Source organism: Zeus faber (assembly GCF_960531495.2).
Source record: "Zeus faber genome assembly, chromosome: 3".
Classification (NCBI taxonomy): domain Eukaryota; kingdom Metazoa; phylum Chordata; class Actinopteri; order Zeiformes; family Zeidae; genus Zeus; species Zeus faber.
Window position 1 is genome coordinate 5,809,385 of NC_137190.1, and position 14,776 is coordinate 5,824,160.

The 14,776-nt window shown below is 48.4% G+C and overlaps 1 protein-coding gene across 1 annotated transcript in view; it reads right to left on the reverse strand.

Annotated features, from left to right (window-relative positions):
* itfg1 (integrin alpha FG-GAP repeat containing 1) overlaps positions 1–14,776 on the reverse strand; it is a 148,936-nt gene that overhangs the window by 12,648 nt on the left and 121,512 nt on the right. Inside the window, exon 15 of the mRNA XM_079997728.1 lies at positions 452–576. Coding sequence (XP_079853854.1) covers positions 452–576 — 125 coding nt within the window. The remainder of the gene's footprint in view (positions 1–451; positions 577–14,776) is intronic.

Below are 14,776 nucleotides of genomic sequence, written 5' to 3' on the forward strand. Positions count from 1 at the left end.
GTTCTCTGTTTACTGAAAGTTTATTAATATTACGCGTGTCACGTGTCCAAATTGCACCAAATTTGACACTGCATGCCTTGGGGTTCCCATTGATACACCCACCAAGTGTGAAGCTGATCGGATGAACGGTTGTAGAGCTAAGATGGAAAGGACAGACAGACAGAGAGACAGACAGACAGACAGAAATGCCTCACTTCATAGTTAAGATTAGAAATTTAAAATCAATTGGCTCGGGTAAACCCAAAGATTTGTTAGTTCTGTCTTTGGGTCACGAAAAACCTTAAAGCAATATTTCTAAACCACTATAAGTGCCCAGGATGCAGGCGGAACTTCAGATTGGCGCATCGCGGTGGACCTCCAACCTTAGAAAGTATCCTCCATCACTCCTTGGACCCCACATCACACACAGACACATGTACTGGAGAAGGAATACACCGAAGAGGCCCCTCACCGTCTCTCCCTCGGGGCGGGGGATGCCCACGTACAGGTGGTCCAGGAAGTTGGCGCTGCGGCCGAGCCCCAGCACGGTGTAGGGCAGCTGGAGGGAGAGGTGCGCCGACTGGCTGAGCTGGCCCGCTGCAGGGGGGGGCGTGGGCGGGGGGAGAGGAGGGGAGGAAAGGGAGGATCAGTCACATTACATGAGGCGTTAGAAAACAACGACGTTGACCTGAAGCAACGCTAACCATGTCATGATCGGACGATTGTGCACAGTGGCCTTGCAACGCGAGCACATTTGACTGCTTCAAGCACGCGCCGGCCCACGTCTCCTCCTCATTTCGGCTGCAGTGAGTGGGAGAGGTGGGTTGGGGGGGGGGGCGGTGACGTGTGAAGCCGCGGTGTTGTGGCCTCGTGTTCCGAGCAAAGCTGCAAAATCGCAACACGACCACCCCCACTGCCAGTCTCATTGGGCCGAAGCCTCCCGCTCTTCCGCTTGTCTCCGCGGCCTCGCCTAGGTCACCCACCGTCACCTTTCTGTCCTCCGCTTCATCTTTCTTTCTATTTTTCCCCCTCACTTCCTCCACCGCAGCTTGTCCGGCCCATGGCCTCGCGCTACTCTGTCTCTCCTTATTCTTAACCCCAAACTCTCCGCACCCTCTCTCCCCGCGTCAGTTTTCTGTATCTCGCCCACACTGCCCAACTACAGCCATCGTAAATCAGAGAGAGAGAGAGAGAGAGAGAGAGAGAGAGAGAGAGAGAGAGAGAGAGAGAGCGAGCGAGCGAGCCGAAAGGCACTTTGTGATTAGAACTAATGTGGAGGGACTGTGCATTGCGGACAAACAGGAGCACAACAGCTTAGCTCCTCTGTACGTTCTTCATTCAGTTCAGGCTGTGAGTAACTTAGCTTCCCTAATATCCATAAAACCTGTTCCTTTTTTGGAGTTTGCCGTTAACTTCAGTTCAGCTCCCCATAATCTTGCTCGTTTTACATTGCAACAACTTCCTCCTTCTTTACCAGGGACATTTTAAATCCAGGGGAAGGGACTACGTCCTGGTGCCCCAGACACAGCAAACCTGGTTCCAAAATTTTGTATGGCAGGCTTATTTTGAACCATCTGCATCTCTGGATTCCTCTTCCTTTCATTTTGTGACCACGAATACACTTCTCATTTAATGTGTCGTTTTGCACGAAAACCAATGTTGTATGACAACTTCTTGATCAAGAAGTTGAAAATAGAATTTGAAGAGTGATGATCAATTTTGTTTTGAAATTCCTGGATTAATAGAGCAAGAAAAAGTGATTTTTTTGGCCAAGCAGCTAATGTTTGGAACCAGATAAGCGTTACTCACGGCAACCACGCCAGCGACAACAACAAATCTAGTCGGCTTGTCTCTGGAAGCCTATGGCGGGGAGGCTGACAGCCACCCAGAGTCTGATAGAAGTTCACAAAACTGGAGCTAAATGGCTCTGAGGTTCTATTTAACAGCCCCTGTCATCAGATAAATGAACAGGTTTCCCTTCTTAAAGCCTGCCGCGTCAGCCCCTAAATATGTCTAGAGGATGTCTGAAAATGAGCCACCATTGACTCTTGCCGACGTCCTACAGGAAGGTAGGCTGATCACAGAGCTGTTCTCCCTCCCTCCTCCCCTCCCACAATCTTTATTTTTTAATAACTCTTTTCTGTGTTGGATGCAGTATCTTGAAGAGAGCAGCATAATTGCCTTAACTGAACAAGCGAGAGAGATGGACAGAGAGAGAGAGAGAGAGAGAGAGAGAGAGAGAGAGAGAGAGAGAGAGAGAGAGAGACATTCCCAGGACAAGCGGTTCCTAATTTCATGGACATTGAGTGTTTCGGGGCCGGACAAACCCCTCCAGCCGCCGGCGATCCCGGTCCACAGTACGCGTGTGTACCATTTACAAAGGAGACAAGTATACGTGAGGGCTTCTGTGCCACAAAACAAGGTTTGGGAACATGTGGGAGACTGCGTTTTCTAATTTTAAGATGGATACAATTAACCGAGGAACTACCCCGGCAGTGTGTCAGGTTAATTCCAGGAGGGGAGGGGGGGGAAGTGAAGGATGAAGGAAGACAGGATTGAGAAAGGGAAGCGACACTGATTAAGATGCACATTAATCTTCCAGGCAGTCACAGAGACGCCGTTGCACATAAGCACAAAGAAACGCACAAAAAGCACATTAGCGCGCCAGCACATACACAAAGGAAAAGCAGCATACTTTCCAAATGTCAGGTGGAGAATTAATGCTTGTGTACTGTACCTACACACTGGCATGCAAATGTAGGCATGCACGGGCACGGGCACACACACACACACACACACACACACACACACACACACACACACACACACACACACACACACACACACACACACACACACACACACACACACACACACACACAGCTGCCCACAATACATTAAATAAAAAGGATGTTACAAAAATAAATATAACATTTTGTCTAGTTAAATATCGCACTGAAGTCCAAGCATATTATAGGCAGAAAGCAGAGTGAGACATAGGATGATAACAATACACCTCATGCCTCATGCTGTTTTCGGTAGCTATAAATAACCAACACGCTAAAACAATTTGTTGATAATTCTGAGTCGTCCATTGTTTTTTCCCTTTGTGGAATAGGTGTCGGACCGGACAATGCGGGTTGTGATAAGTTGTGCGACGACAAATCTCCGGGACTTGGACTTGGACACACTCTCCACTCTGTCCCTCTCTAGTGCTGGAGAAAGTTGTTGGCAGGGATCCAAATTACGCTCAAAAAGTTAAATTTGTGAATGAGGCAGTCGTCGTTCTGGGCGACTCAACCACCGCACAGATGAGAAGCATCACCAATGGCTTATTTTAATTACTGAACAGCTGGCCTACCCTCCATTTCCATTTTGTGCGTAAATTAAATTATTGTCATGGTTGAATTTGTCCTTGTTGTTGGAGCGAGAAAATAAATGAGCAGCTTAAATTGTTCACATTTTGAAGGAAATATCAGTGTTCAATATTTGCTGCAACTGGTCACGTAATTGGATGATAAATCAGTGACAATCCTCCTGTTCTGTTTGCAAGATGCGAGCATCTCACACTAACCCAAGCTGATAAATTGGAAATCTTCCTCTTGAAGTGATCGGGTGCATGTTTGATGAACATGTCTGTTTGAATGCAACACTGACACATTAACTTGGTAGCCGTGGAGGTCAAACGCTTCGGTTGAATACTGTGAACACATGTAGAACGTTGCTCTCCAACACTTGAGCCAACTCATTGTCAGACGTGTCTCGAAAGCTCTGAAATACCCCAAAGAGGAGCCAACAGAGGTGGAGCTGCTTGGAACCATCCGTACAGAGCGTCCTGGCACGGTTTGAGGCACACAGGAATGAAACTCAACACACTACCATGGTAATACGGGTTGAAGGCGGAGATATTCTGTGGTTCAAAAATTTAGCATTGACCTTCAGAGAAGTGCCCTTCAGGGAGCTCTGCTGAGGAAAAATAAAGTGTAACAGATGCAGGAGGTGCGCGCAGGCTGTAAAGAAATTCAACATCAATTTATGTCACAAAAGCTGACATGTTCCCATGGCTTATGCCAAAAATAGTCAAGCATGTGTCGACCTGCAGCTTCCTTCACACCTACTCACGTTAATTTATCTATTCCTTATAATTACCATTAATAATATAATTAGTGGCCAAGTCAGATGGCGGGTCCTCTCAATCTCTCTCCAGATTTCTTCTCCTTTTCTCCCTCTGTTTCCTTTGTGGGAGATTTCCCCCCGCCGGACTCAGGATCAGTTCAAATCGTAAGTGCTGCCTCTCGTCTCGATATCAAAGGAGCCGGAGACTCCTGGGCCTTCGCACACACAGAAGGAGAGGAGACCCCGGAGAGCTTTTCAAAGCATTACAGCTTCACCTCACATCCCGCGCTCACTTTTTCCACACTTTGTTGACTTGCCGCTCCCGCTCCGCCCGTCACACTGGACCAAGGATCAAGGCCAAGACCTGGATCACATCGTACCTTTAAGCCAGTTGTGGTTTGATGCATTTGACAGGCTGCTGGCGCACGTCAGCGGGCCACAGGCTTCTCGCCCGCCCAGCTTGCTGGCTTGCCGGCTGGCCGGAAGAGTGGGTGGCCTGCACTGGGCCACTCGGCAGGGTGGAGCTGGTCTGTGTGTGTGTGTGTGTGTGTGTGTGTGTGGGGGGGGGGGGGGGGGGGGGGGGGGGTGTCTGATAGAGGCTCAAGCAGGGTTATGTGGCAGGCAGGAAGCCTGGCTTAGCATCTGCTGAACGCTGCGTCTGTGTGTGTGAGTCTGGCACAAGAAGCAGGCCATAGCTGGAGAACAGCCATTTGTCAACATGGGGAGCCAGGCAAGAATATTATGCAGGGCAGTGTGTTTAAATGTATGTGTGTGTGTGTGTGTGTGTGTGTGTGTGTGCGCGTGTTCTATCTCCCCATAGCAGCGCGAGCAGAGGCCTTGGCAGATTGTTCCAGCAGGCACACGACCGACAGCCTCCAATCCAAACTCTTAGAAGACAAAGAGGATTCAATGCGGCGCGGGCGGTCTTCCTGAGAGAGCGCGTCCATACTTTAGTTGTGAAACCAAGAAATGGTGTGCACTCTCACACACACACACACACACACACGCTCAAATATACACAAACACTTAAGGCTTGGGTGGTAAGTGAGCGGCTTAAAAAACACATATCAAACAAACATGACTGAGAGCAAAAGTGAAGCACGCACGCACACAAACGTGCATGGAAAAGTTACCGTCTTGGCTCCGTGCTGAAGGTGACAAAGTCCGACAACCAGGAGCGCTGGAATGGGAGGGGGGGGTGACACCGAGATTTTTTGTGTCCCCGCTTTCAGGTATTACGGAAAATGTTTTTTGGCGAGAACGGCTACGCCAGGTATTACGGTAACACCCGGCGTAGACGTTACGCCGACACGCCTGGTGTCGCTCGCTCATCTCCGCCAGTTTGCCTCGCGCCCTGTGATCTCCTCGCCCCCGCGACTCGCTCCTCACTAGGGCGTCCATTTCCATAACACCAAAGAGGAGGACAGTTTGGGGAGGGAAGGGGGAAGGTAAGAGACGCACGGGACCCGCGGTCACCCCCTCTTCCCCTCTCCAATGTCTCCATTACGCATGGAGAAGAAGAACGTGTGTGAAGAAGCCACATAGCTAATGTGGTTACGTTTACTCAACCAATGAAATCCCACTTATTTATTAGACACTGATTTCAGCCTATAAGTTGTTAGACACATGTCTTCAGGGAATTTATATTTCCACATGGCCTATTTTTTTTTATATATAGCATTAGATAAAGTATAAAATAGGGATGATCTAAAAATGAGGGCAAATGAGCGTCTGGCTCAAGGCTGTGTCGGTAGATGGACGCACTTGTGTTCCTTTTCCTTATTAAGGGTTTCCTTAGACAGATAAAGCACCCTGCATAACGGGGACACTTCCTCATTCACTCTCTTACACCACCCCCACCCCCACCACGTGGTACATTCCGGCGCCTATGATGACAACTACTGTAAAAGGTTGAAGGTAGGAGAGAAATGAAAGAAGCTTTGTGGAGCTTAAGATTACTTTTAAAGTCACTCTCTGATTTCCAATTCTGACTTGTTTTTTACAAAAACAGAAAACCCCGCTGTGAACCAGACCTGGAAGAACAAATCAGTTTACCGCTTAGAGGTGACACTTAGGAGCTTAGCATGAAGTTATCGTCTTTGATCCCAAATACATTGTCTTTTTCTTTTCTCTTTATTTTTCCCGAGGCACAATTTATAAAGTTGTGGTTCAAGGGCTGACATGTCGACATGAATATTTCCGGGGGCTGTTTAACGTGGAGATTTCCAATTGAATGTCTTTGAGAAAAGCAGCAATCAAAAATCAATTTATTTTGAAGAGAGCTTGGGTGGGGGATGAGAAGGTTTTGCCCTGGGGTGAAGCTGCACGGAAAGCGATGCGCGGACGGTGAGAGAGAGAGACTAAGAAAGCGAGAGACAGAAATTCAGAGAGAGAGAGAGAGAGAGAGAGAGAGAGAGAGAGAGAGAGAGAGAGAGAGAGACAGATAAGAGTACATAAGAGAAAGAGAATAAGTGAGAGAGAGGTGCTGAGAGAGGATAAGAAAGAGAGAGATAGAGAGAGAAACAGACCAAGAGAGTGAGAAATAGAGACAGACAGAGCGAGAGACAAAAAGATGAAAGCCTGGCCCACACTACGAGATTTTCTCCCCACACATAACGACATATCATTCATTATACATTTAACAGTTTTGTTCCTATAGGGCGTGGAGGGCAACGGTTTGCCCAAACAGCACGAAACATCCTCACAGATTCAGATTCAATAACAGCCGAGTTCTTATCTCGCCAAGCCGCACGAGGTTCGACACGGAGGCGTGGCTACGGCGGATGACGCAAGAGTCCCGACTCTCCAAATTGGAAATCTCAGGCGATCAAACGTGACCTGACTCTACGTTAAACAAACCTGGCGAGACGACGGGCGGGAACTAGCAATGCTATTTTATGCACAATCCTGACGAAGTCATGGAGACGGCGTAACACGGACTGTGCCTGGTACTTCATGGCTTGTGGCGTTTGCATTTTGCACAATCATTTTGTGACAATCCACAGCCTGCGTCCTCGGCCGTCTGAGCAGATCGGGGGGAGTAAAAGAAAAACAAAACCCCCCCCCCAAGAAAAAAACACTCGGAACATACCTGGCAGCACAGGATCCTCTGGCACAGGTAAGCTTTAGAAACATCAAATAATTAGGACTTGGCTCGCGAGTGTTGGGGGGGGGGGGATTCGGGGCCCAAAATCGGCTTCATTATCTTGTGGTGTGTACCCCGCTTAAGAGAAGGAGAGAGAGCGAGGATGGTGGCGAGAGAGAACGAGAGAGACAGAGAGAGAGAGAAAGAGATTCCCAGGACAAGCGGTTCCTAATTTCATGGAGAGGGAGAGAGAGATCAGAGAGATCAGAATCTGCAGGGCCTCTGCTGTGGTGGCGGAGCGACGCACGGTGAGAGACCGGAGCGGCGAGGTGGAGGGATTGACAGGAAAGAGGGAGCGAGACAGAGAGAGAGAGAGAGAGAGAGAGAGAGAGAGAGAGAGATAGAGAGAGAGAGCTCATTTTGAGGAAGTTATATGATTAATAAGCGTTGGCGGGACATTTTAAGGACAGATTAAATCACCCCTCCTTTACCCACCAGGTTAAACAGACGTCCCGAGAGACGGACAGATGGAGGAGGACGTCCTGCTCCCATCTACAATAAATGCCACTCTAGCCTTCTGCGAACGTAACACCAGCATTATTTATTTTTTTTGTCCACGATGGAGGTGGAAAAAAAGTTACATTTTGCTTTTAATGCCACAGTGTTGGAGGACAGCAGCATTCACACACACACACACACACACACACACACACACACACACACACACACACACACACACACACACACACACACACACACACACACACACACACACACACACACACACACACACACACACACACACACAGCGAAAGCCCAAGTATTCAGACTGTTTTCAGAGAGACTCTCAGTGCCTGTCGCTATAGAAACCATTCGTTTCCCCAATGGTGATAAAAGGAGCAAATCACACAGATGAGAAGGGTCGGGGGGGGGGGGGGGTTAGACGTAAAGGACAACAGAGAGCGATGGGGTGGATCACGTGCACAACGTACGCGACAACGCCCGCGCACGCACACAGCATTGTCGGCTCCTACACAACGGCCCTGGCATCGAGGTGACGGAGGCGGCGGCGGAGGCCTTCTGCCGTCCAACCCTGCGCCGACACGTCGGACGCATCCCGCCCCGACACAGCTGGCGCCGCACAGCTGTACGGGCGAGGGGGGCGAAGAAGAAGTGGCTTAAATAAGCGGCGCGGATAGGAGGCAAGCTGCCATCGGGCTGGAAGAGAGCGGCGAGGAGCGCCTCGGGGAGTCGGGGACTTGACTGGAGGGTCAGAGTGTTTTCGGCAGCCGGTCCTCCCCACCCATCTGCACAATGTCGCGTATATTGCGGCTAATCCTATTTCCAATTCCCCCGCGAACAAAAGACTTGTGGAGAGTTCCCTCAGTAATCTTACAGAGGAGTCCCACCGTCTCCATTCACCAATATTACGAGCCCAAAAAAATAGAGGGAGTATGAGTGGAGTATGGAAAAGGAAGAACTTCCGTATTACACGGAGGCGGGGCTCAGCCGTGTGGTCACGGCTGAGCAGAGGTGTTATCGGTGGAATTTGCTCGTAGAAAACTAAATCACTTCATGAAATAATATCGTAGCAACGCCGATGAGCTGCGTGACTGAGCGGCGACGGGGCGGCAGAAACCCTGCGGACCCTCCGACTCGCCATTTTACTTTTCGTCAAACCCGAGGAGATCAAAATGTGTGAATGTGTAAATGTTTTCAGATTATTTGTGAGGCTTTTGACATCTCCTGTATTATTGCAGTTATCTCTGCTACCATTGCAGGCATTGGCTTTGTGATGAAGACATCAGTCAGCGCCAATAACAGCAGAGGGATGGGGGGGGGGGCGTGTGTCGGAGGGAGCATTTTCTGCTGCCGTGGCGCTTTCGTCTTGACCGAAGCGTGTCCTCCCTTGTCATCAGTCGCCGGCAGACTGACGGGCTGGAGCAATACGAGATCACAGTTAACATTAAATGTGAAGATTGTGTCGTGTCGGGTTTTACTATATGCTGGTTTGAAACGGTTAAGATGTGGTGCAGGGCGCACACCGTACACACACTAGAGCGGTGGCGTGGGTCAAAACAAGTGGAGAATTGTGGTTCTAAAGAGAACGTTAGTCATAGTTTTCAGAAATAGCCATTTACACTCTCTCAGCCGATTCACAATCAACAGCATGAGAGGAAAAGACTGGTTGCCGAGGATGGAGGGAAGGATGGTGAGAGGTGGAGCAGAGGACGTGTGAAGGAGAGAGAGAGAGAGAGAGAGAGAGAGAGAGAGAGAGAGAGAGAGAGAGGGGCAGAAAGGCACAGAATGGCTTCTATGACCATTTCAGTCCTCCATGTCTTTTCCCTGGATGGTCTTGCTCTTCTTTACTTTCACTCTGCATTCTTTCTCCAGGCAGCTGTAAACTCTGGACCATACATTTTATTTTTTTTTCCCCGCACAAAAAAAGACCAACCAAACGGACTCCATATCGGTTGTGGGAGTGTGTGCAGACCTCCCGAGCAAACTATTCACACGGCTGTTTTTTTATAGCAGAGAACATCTTCAACAGCAGCTTCTCAAGGTTTTTTTCCACCGGGTGGTTTCACTTGGACTTGCTCCCTGCCCACAGGGGGTTTAGACTGGGGGGATGTTTTCTATGTGAAATGGCGGCTTGTGCAGCCCTTTACTGTGATTAGTGGCTATAAATAAACGTGAATTGACTTGTAACAGTCGATCATCCGGTGGGCGGAGCTCAACTTCATTTTCCTGGACATTCTGTGCAGCCTCCAGCAGCGTGGCATGACAAGGTAGAAACAAAGCCCCTGGATCGGGTATGGAATAGGTGTTTGTACCGGAGGTTACTCTTCGTAAAGTTATTTGTGTGATTGTACTTTACTGCCTTCTTAACAGCTTTCACTTTTGAGATCCCCCCCCCACCCCCCCCGTCCACCATCCCATCATGAGGCAGCCCTCGGTTACACAAATTACGCTGACCAGATGGCATCCATTAAAATGGGCACCAAGCGGAAGGGGGGCATGACCGGGGCACAGAACGGGCTTCAATGAAACGCCATTAAAGGGGCTTCTTCATGTGTGTGTGAATACATAAGCTCCTTTCCTGCTCTGCTTGCGGCCAATCTAGCACGTCCACGGTGCCACGGCAGCCGTTTAAGTTGTTCTGGATAAGAGGGTTTACTAAATGCCTACAAGAAAATGTTAAAATATGTAAAATTTTTGGTTTTGCAAGATCTGCTGGGGAAAAATATTTTGCAAGTTCGTACATTTGTTGCGTACTTGTGTTTGTGCGCGCACTACAGAGCGAGCGTGTGCGAGAGCCACTGTTAATCCACTGAACTCATTAGCCTAATTGGACAGTGTGCAGAGACCTCATTGATCTACTCGTACGGTTATGATTCCCCTCCCTACTACACCCCCCCCGCCTCGCTCTTCTCTCCGTCTTCCTTCCCTCTCTTTCCTCCCCTCCTCCTCCCCATTCATCGTCAGCAGACCTCCAGACCTCCTCTGTTCCCTCTCTGAGCAGCATCACCACCGATATACTGACCACAACGGCTAACCGCGGGGTAGTGCTGCCGCTCGCCTCTCCGTGTTTAACATCAGAAATGCTTGATCGATCAGAGCGATTCCATTTGGACCAGCTCTGCCCACATCAGTGACACCGCGACGTGGGAGAATATGTCAAGGACTAGACAGAGAGAGAGAGAGACGGATGGGGTGCGGGCAGGAGATGATGATGAACTGAACATGTGGAATGATGACCGGTCACCCCCTTTTTTTTATTGATGAATAAAGATAGAGAGACAGATGGAGACAGACAGTAAATAGACAGAGTAAGAGACTGATGGATGGGGTGCGGGTAAGAGATGATGATGAGGTGAACATGTGGAGTGACCAGCCAACCCTTTTTTAAAAATTGACACACACACACACAGACACACACACACAGACACACACACACACACACACACACACACACACACACACACACACACACACACACACACACACACACACACACACACACACACACACACACACACACACACACACATATAAATAGATAGATAGATGGCCACTCAGACAGATACATACATATACACACAGATGAGTGACCCATCACTCCTTCCCCTCGTTTTACACTCCGTGACCCCGCCCCCCACACACATCCCCTCTCTGTCTCACCCACCCGCCCACCCCCGCCCACCACTCTCTCTGTCGGAGTTAGTTGATAATGAGGTGCAGTGCTGTCACTATCGCAGCCCCCGCTCATCCATCCAACTTGCTTCGTAAGGGCCCGAACCCGAGGACCGCCGGTGGCGGCTGCTGCTGCCAACGACCCCGAGCACAAATGCGCACGGGTACACGGGAAAACGGTGGTATCACTTAGATACCTACATATTGACTGGACACACGCACACACGTTCACACACACACAAACACACACACCAACATGTGTTCTGTATTTTTGCCAGTCTGCCTCTGTTCTCCCTCCCTGCCTTGTGCATGTCGCCCTCCTCCCATCTTGTTCATCGACGTCCCTCACCTCCCTTCAGCGTTTGCGCACCTCCCGGAGCACCTCTATGTATGTGTTTCACTCACTTTCTCTCTCTCTCTGTCTCTCCCCGTCTCTTTCCCTCCCTGTCTCCCTCCCTGTGTCTCTGGCTGCCGGTTGTGATGCTCGATTTCCTTTATTTGACTGGAGTTGATTCAATTTGACCTTTTATGCGTCTCGGTCGGACGATCACCAAACCTGATCGCAAGATAACATTTCCATGTGTGTGTGCATATACACCTGTGCATGTCAAGGTGCTGATGTCAACTGTGATGCCTCCAGAATTAAGAGACATACAGTGTCTCCTTACCACAGCTCTCAGTGACTGTGCGCGCCTGTGTGTGTGTGTGTGTGTGTGAGTGTGTGTGTATAAAACACACACACACTCACATTTTCAGAGGAATCTAGGGTTTGACAACCACAAGTGCGCGTGTGTGTGTGTGTGTGTGTGTGTGTGTGTGTGTGTGTGTGTGTGTGTGTGGGTGTGTGCGCGCGCACAAGGCAGACCGGTTCTTCAGCTAATTTCAGCAGCGGGTCGCACTCAGCGGCACCTGACCCAATCAGGTTGACTCCATCTCCTCAGATCTCTCCATTGCATCCCTCCCTCCTCTCCATCCCTCCTTCCATTATTCTATCCACCTGACCCACTTCTTCTTCCTCTCGCTGATCAGCCCACACCCCATTCTTTCTCCTTTTTTCCTCATTCTCTCTCGTTCTCACACCCTTCTCTATCGCTCATTTTCAGAAGGGGTGAAGGGTAAGTGAAGATCGCTAGGCCCCGAGCGGAGGGACCCAGACACAATGTGTGTGTGTGTGTGTGTGTGTGCGTGTGCGTAAGGACGCTACATCGTTGCTCATCTTCAGCAGTCTCACTGGCTTTTCCCAGAGCTCCAAGCTACAGTATAAATACACTTTAAACAAAAACGCACGCAAGCACGCACGCACGCACGCACGCACGAACAACCACACATGCTGGACTGACTCCCTGGCAGCACTTTGCTGCTGTTAAATGAGGGGTCTGGGGAGTTGAGTTGGCAAAGCCTCGAGCACTCTCTTTCTCTTTCTCTCTCTCTCTCTCTCTCTCTCTCCATTCATTCGTATATTAGAAAAGTAATCCTACTTCACTGAGTTATAGATGGGGTTTTGGGGGGTAACTATATTTTGCCAGAAGCGCATTTCTAAATTGTTGGAATCTATACAGCAAACATTGTCGTCTGTCGTTTCTTTTTGAGTTGGGAAGGCTCTCAAACTTTTTGCCATGGTAACTGCCGAACAGACACACTGACAGCTCCTGGGCATTGAAGAGGAGCACGATGAAGAGGAGCAAGATGAAGATGGGCTGACAGGCGGAGACTTCCAGTTTATCAGAGACGTTGGGTTAAGGGATGCAGCTCGGTATTGGAGGCTGGTGCTGGTATTGATATCTTGAAAGCTTGATGTATTCGGTCTGTACACAAAGCACGTGTTTCAAATTGATTGATTAGGGTAAACTCCTTGAGATGTATGATCTCGTTTTCGAGGAGGTCCGAACATATGTCAAAACTACATGCATACAAAGGAGTGACAGAATTACGAAAATAAAACAACTACAGCAACAAACAAACAAAAACAAACCATGTACATTCATAAAAATAAAAACATTGAAAAACACTACAACCCAGAGCTGGCAAGAGTTGACAGTTGACAGAAAAAGCGTGAGTGGATCACCAGATACAGTCGGGTATAATCGTCAGGTATAAACTGTAGAAATAGTTACCTTCATTGGCGACAGGAGCAGTCAACCGCAAAGTAAAAAGACAGTCCCAGCTTAGACATACAAAGTGATGAAATGGATCTAATATCAACAGGTAAATGACTCCAATCTGCTGCGACGTTAAACATAAAAAGCTCTTTTGCTTAGAACGAGGGACAGAGAAATAGAACTGAGCAGAGTGCCGAACTTCATCATTTGAAGTAAAAGGTACAAGATACTGTTGAAAATTTGGAAGAAAATTGAAATGAATACATTTAACTGTAAGTTGAAGCCAGTGGATGTGTCTTCCTTCAATTAGGGACGGCCATTTAAGCGAGTGTGAAAGGATATCCAAGGACAAATCTGCAGAGTTATTATATGCTATAATAAGCGGAACAAGGTCTGATTTGATGCGTTTTGATAGACAACATCACAATAGTCAAGAATGGGATCGTATAAGTTGAGAGGCAAGTTCCTCCTTCCTATGAACACTGGCTGTTTTTGAGATCGTTGTCAAACATTGATTCCAAAGACTACCTTATGTAAGACATGGTCAATGTGAGATTTGAGTTCGCAATCAAGCCACACACCAAGATATTTAATATAATCAACTTTATGCAAAAGAGTGCTGTCAGTCGTGGTTATTACACAAGAACCAAGTTTGGATTTAAGTTTCGGTCTGAATCCAAAGATCACAATATAGGACTTATTTTTGTTGATCGGAAACTTATTGTGTAAAAGCCAATCTTGTAGGATGTTAAAATCAGACTGAAGAGAAACTTGAATTTGTGGCACATCGGGTTTCAATCTGTATGTAACAGTGTCATCGGCATAACGTTGAACATCACACTTATTGAAAACTGATGATAAAACGTTTACATGAATAGAGAAGAAAAGGGGTCCCAGTGTTGAACCTGGGGGAACACCTCTTTGATGAATCAACACAACAGATTCAATCCCTCGTAAGACAACACGTTGTTTTCTGTTATGAAAGTAAAATGAATGAATTGTTTTCTCAGCTGCCTGTGTATGTTTTCTCCCTTAAGAGACTAATACGTTTGGGGGTGATCCAAGGCAGATGTTTACCCGTGACCTTGGCAGTTTTCCAAGGAGCACCAAAGAAAACCCCCAAAGAAAGTGAAGGGCATTCAATGATCACTTTTGGCAAGCGACCGTGGCCCCGAGCCTCCACCTGGTCACAGCCGGGAGAAGAGTTACTGTTGGAATAAAGGTTTCTCCACTCACTCTTCTCATTTCCTGCTGATCGGGGCTGTCTGTCTTTTGGTTTGACCATCTGTCCATCGCTAATCCA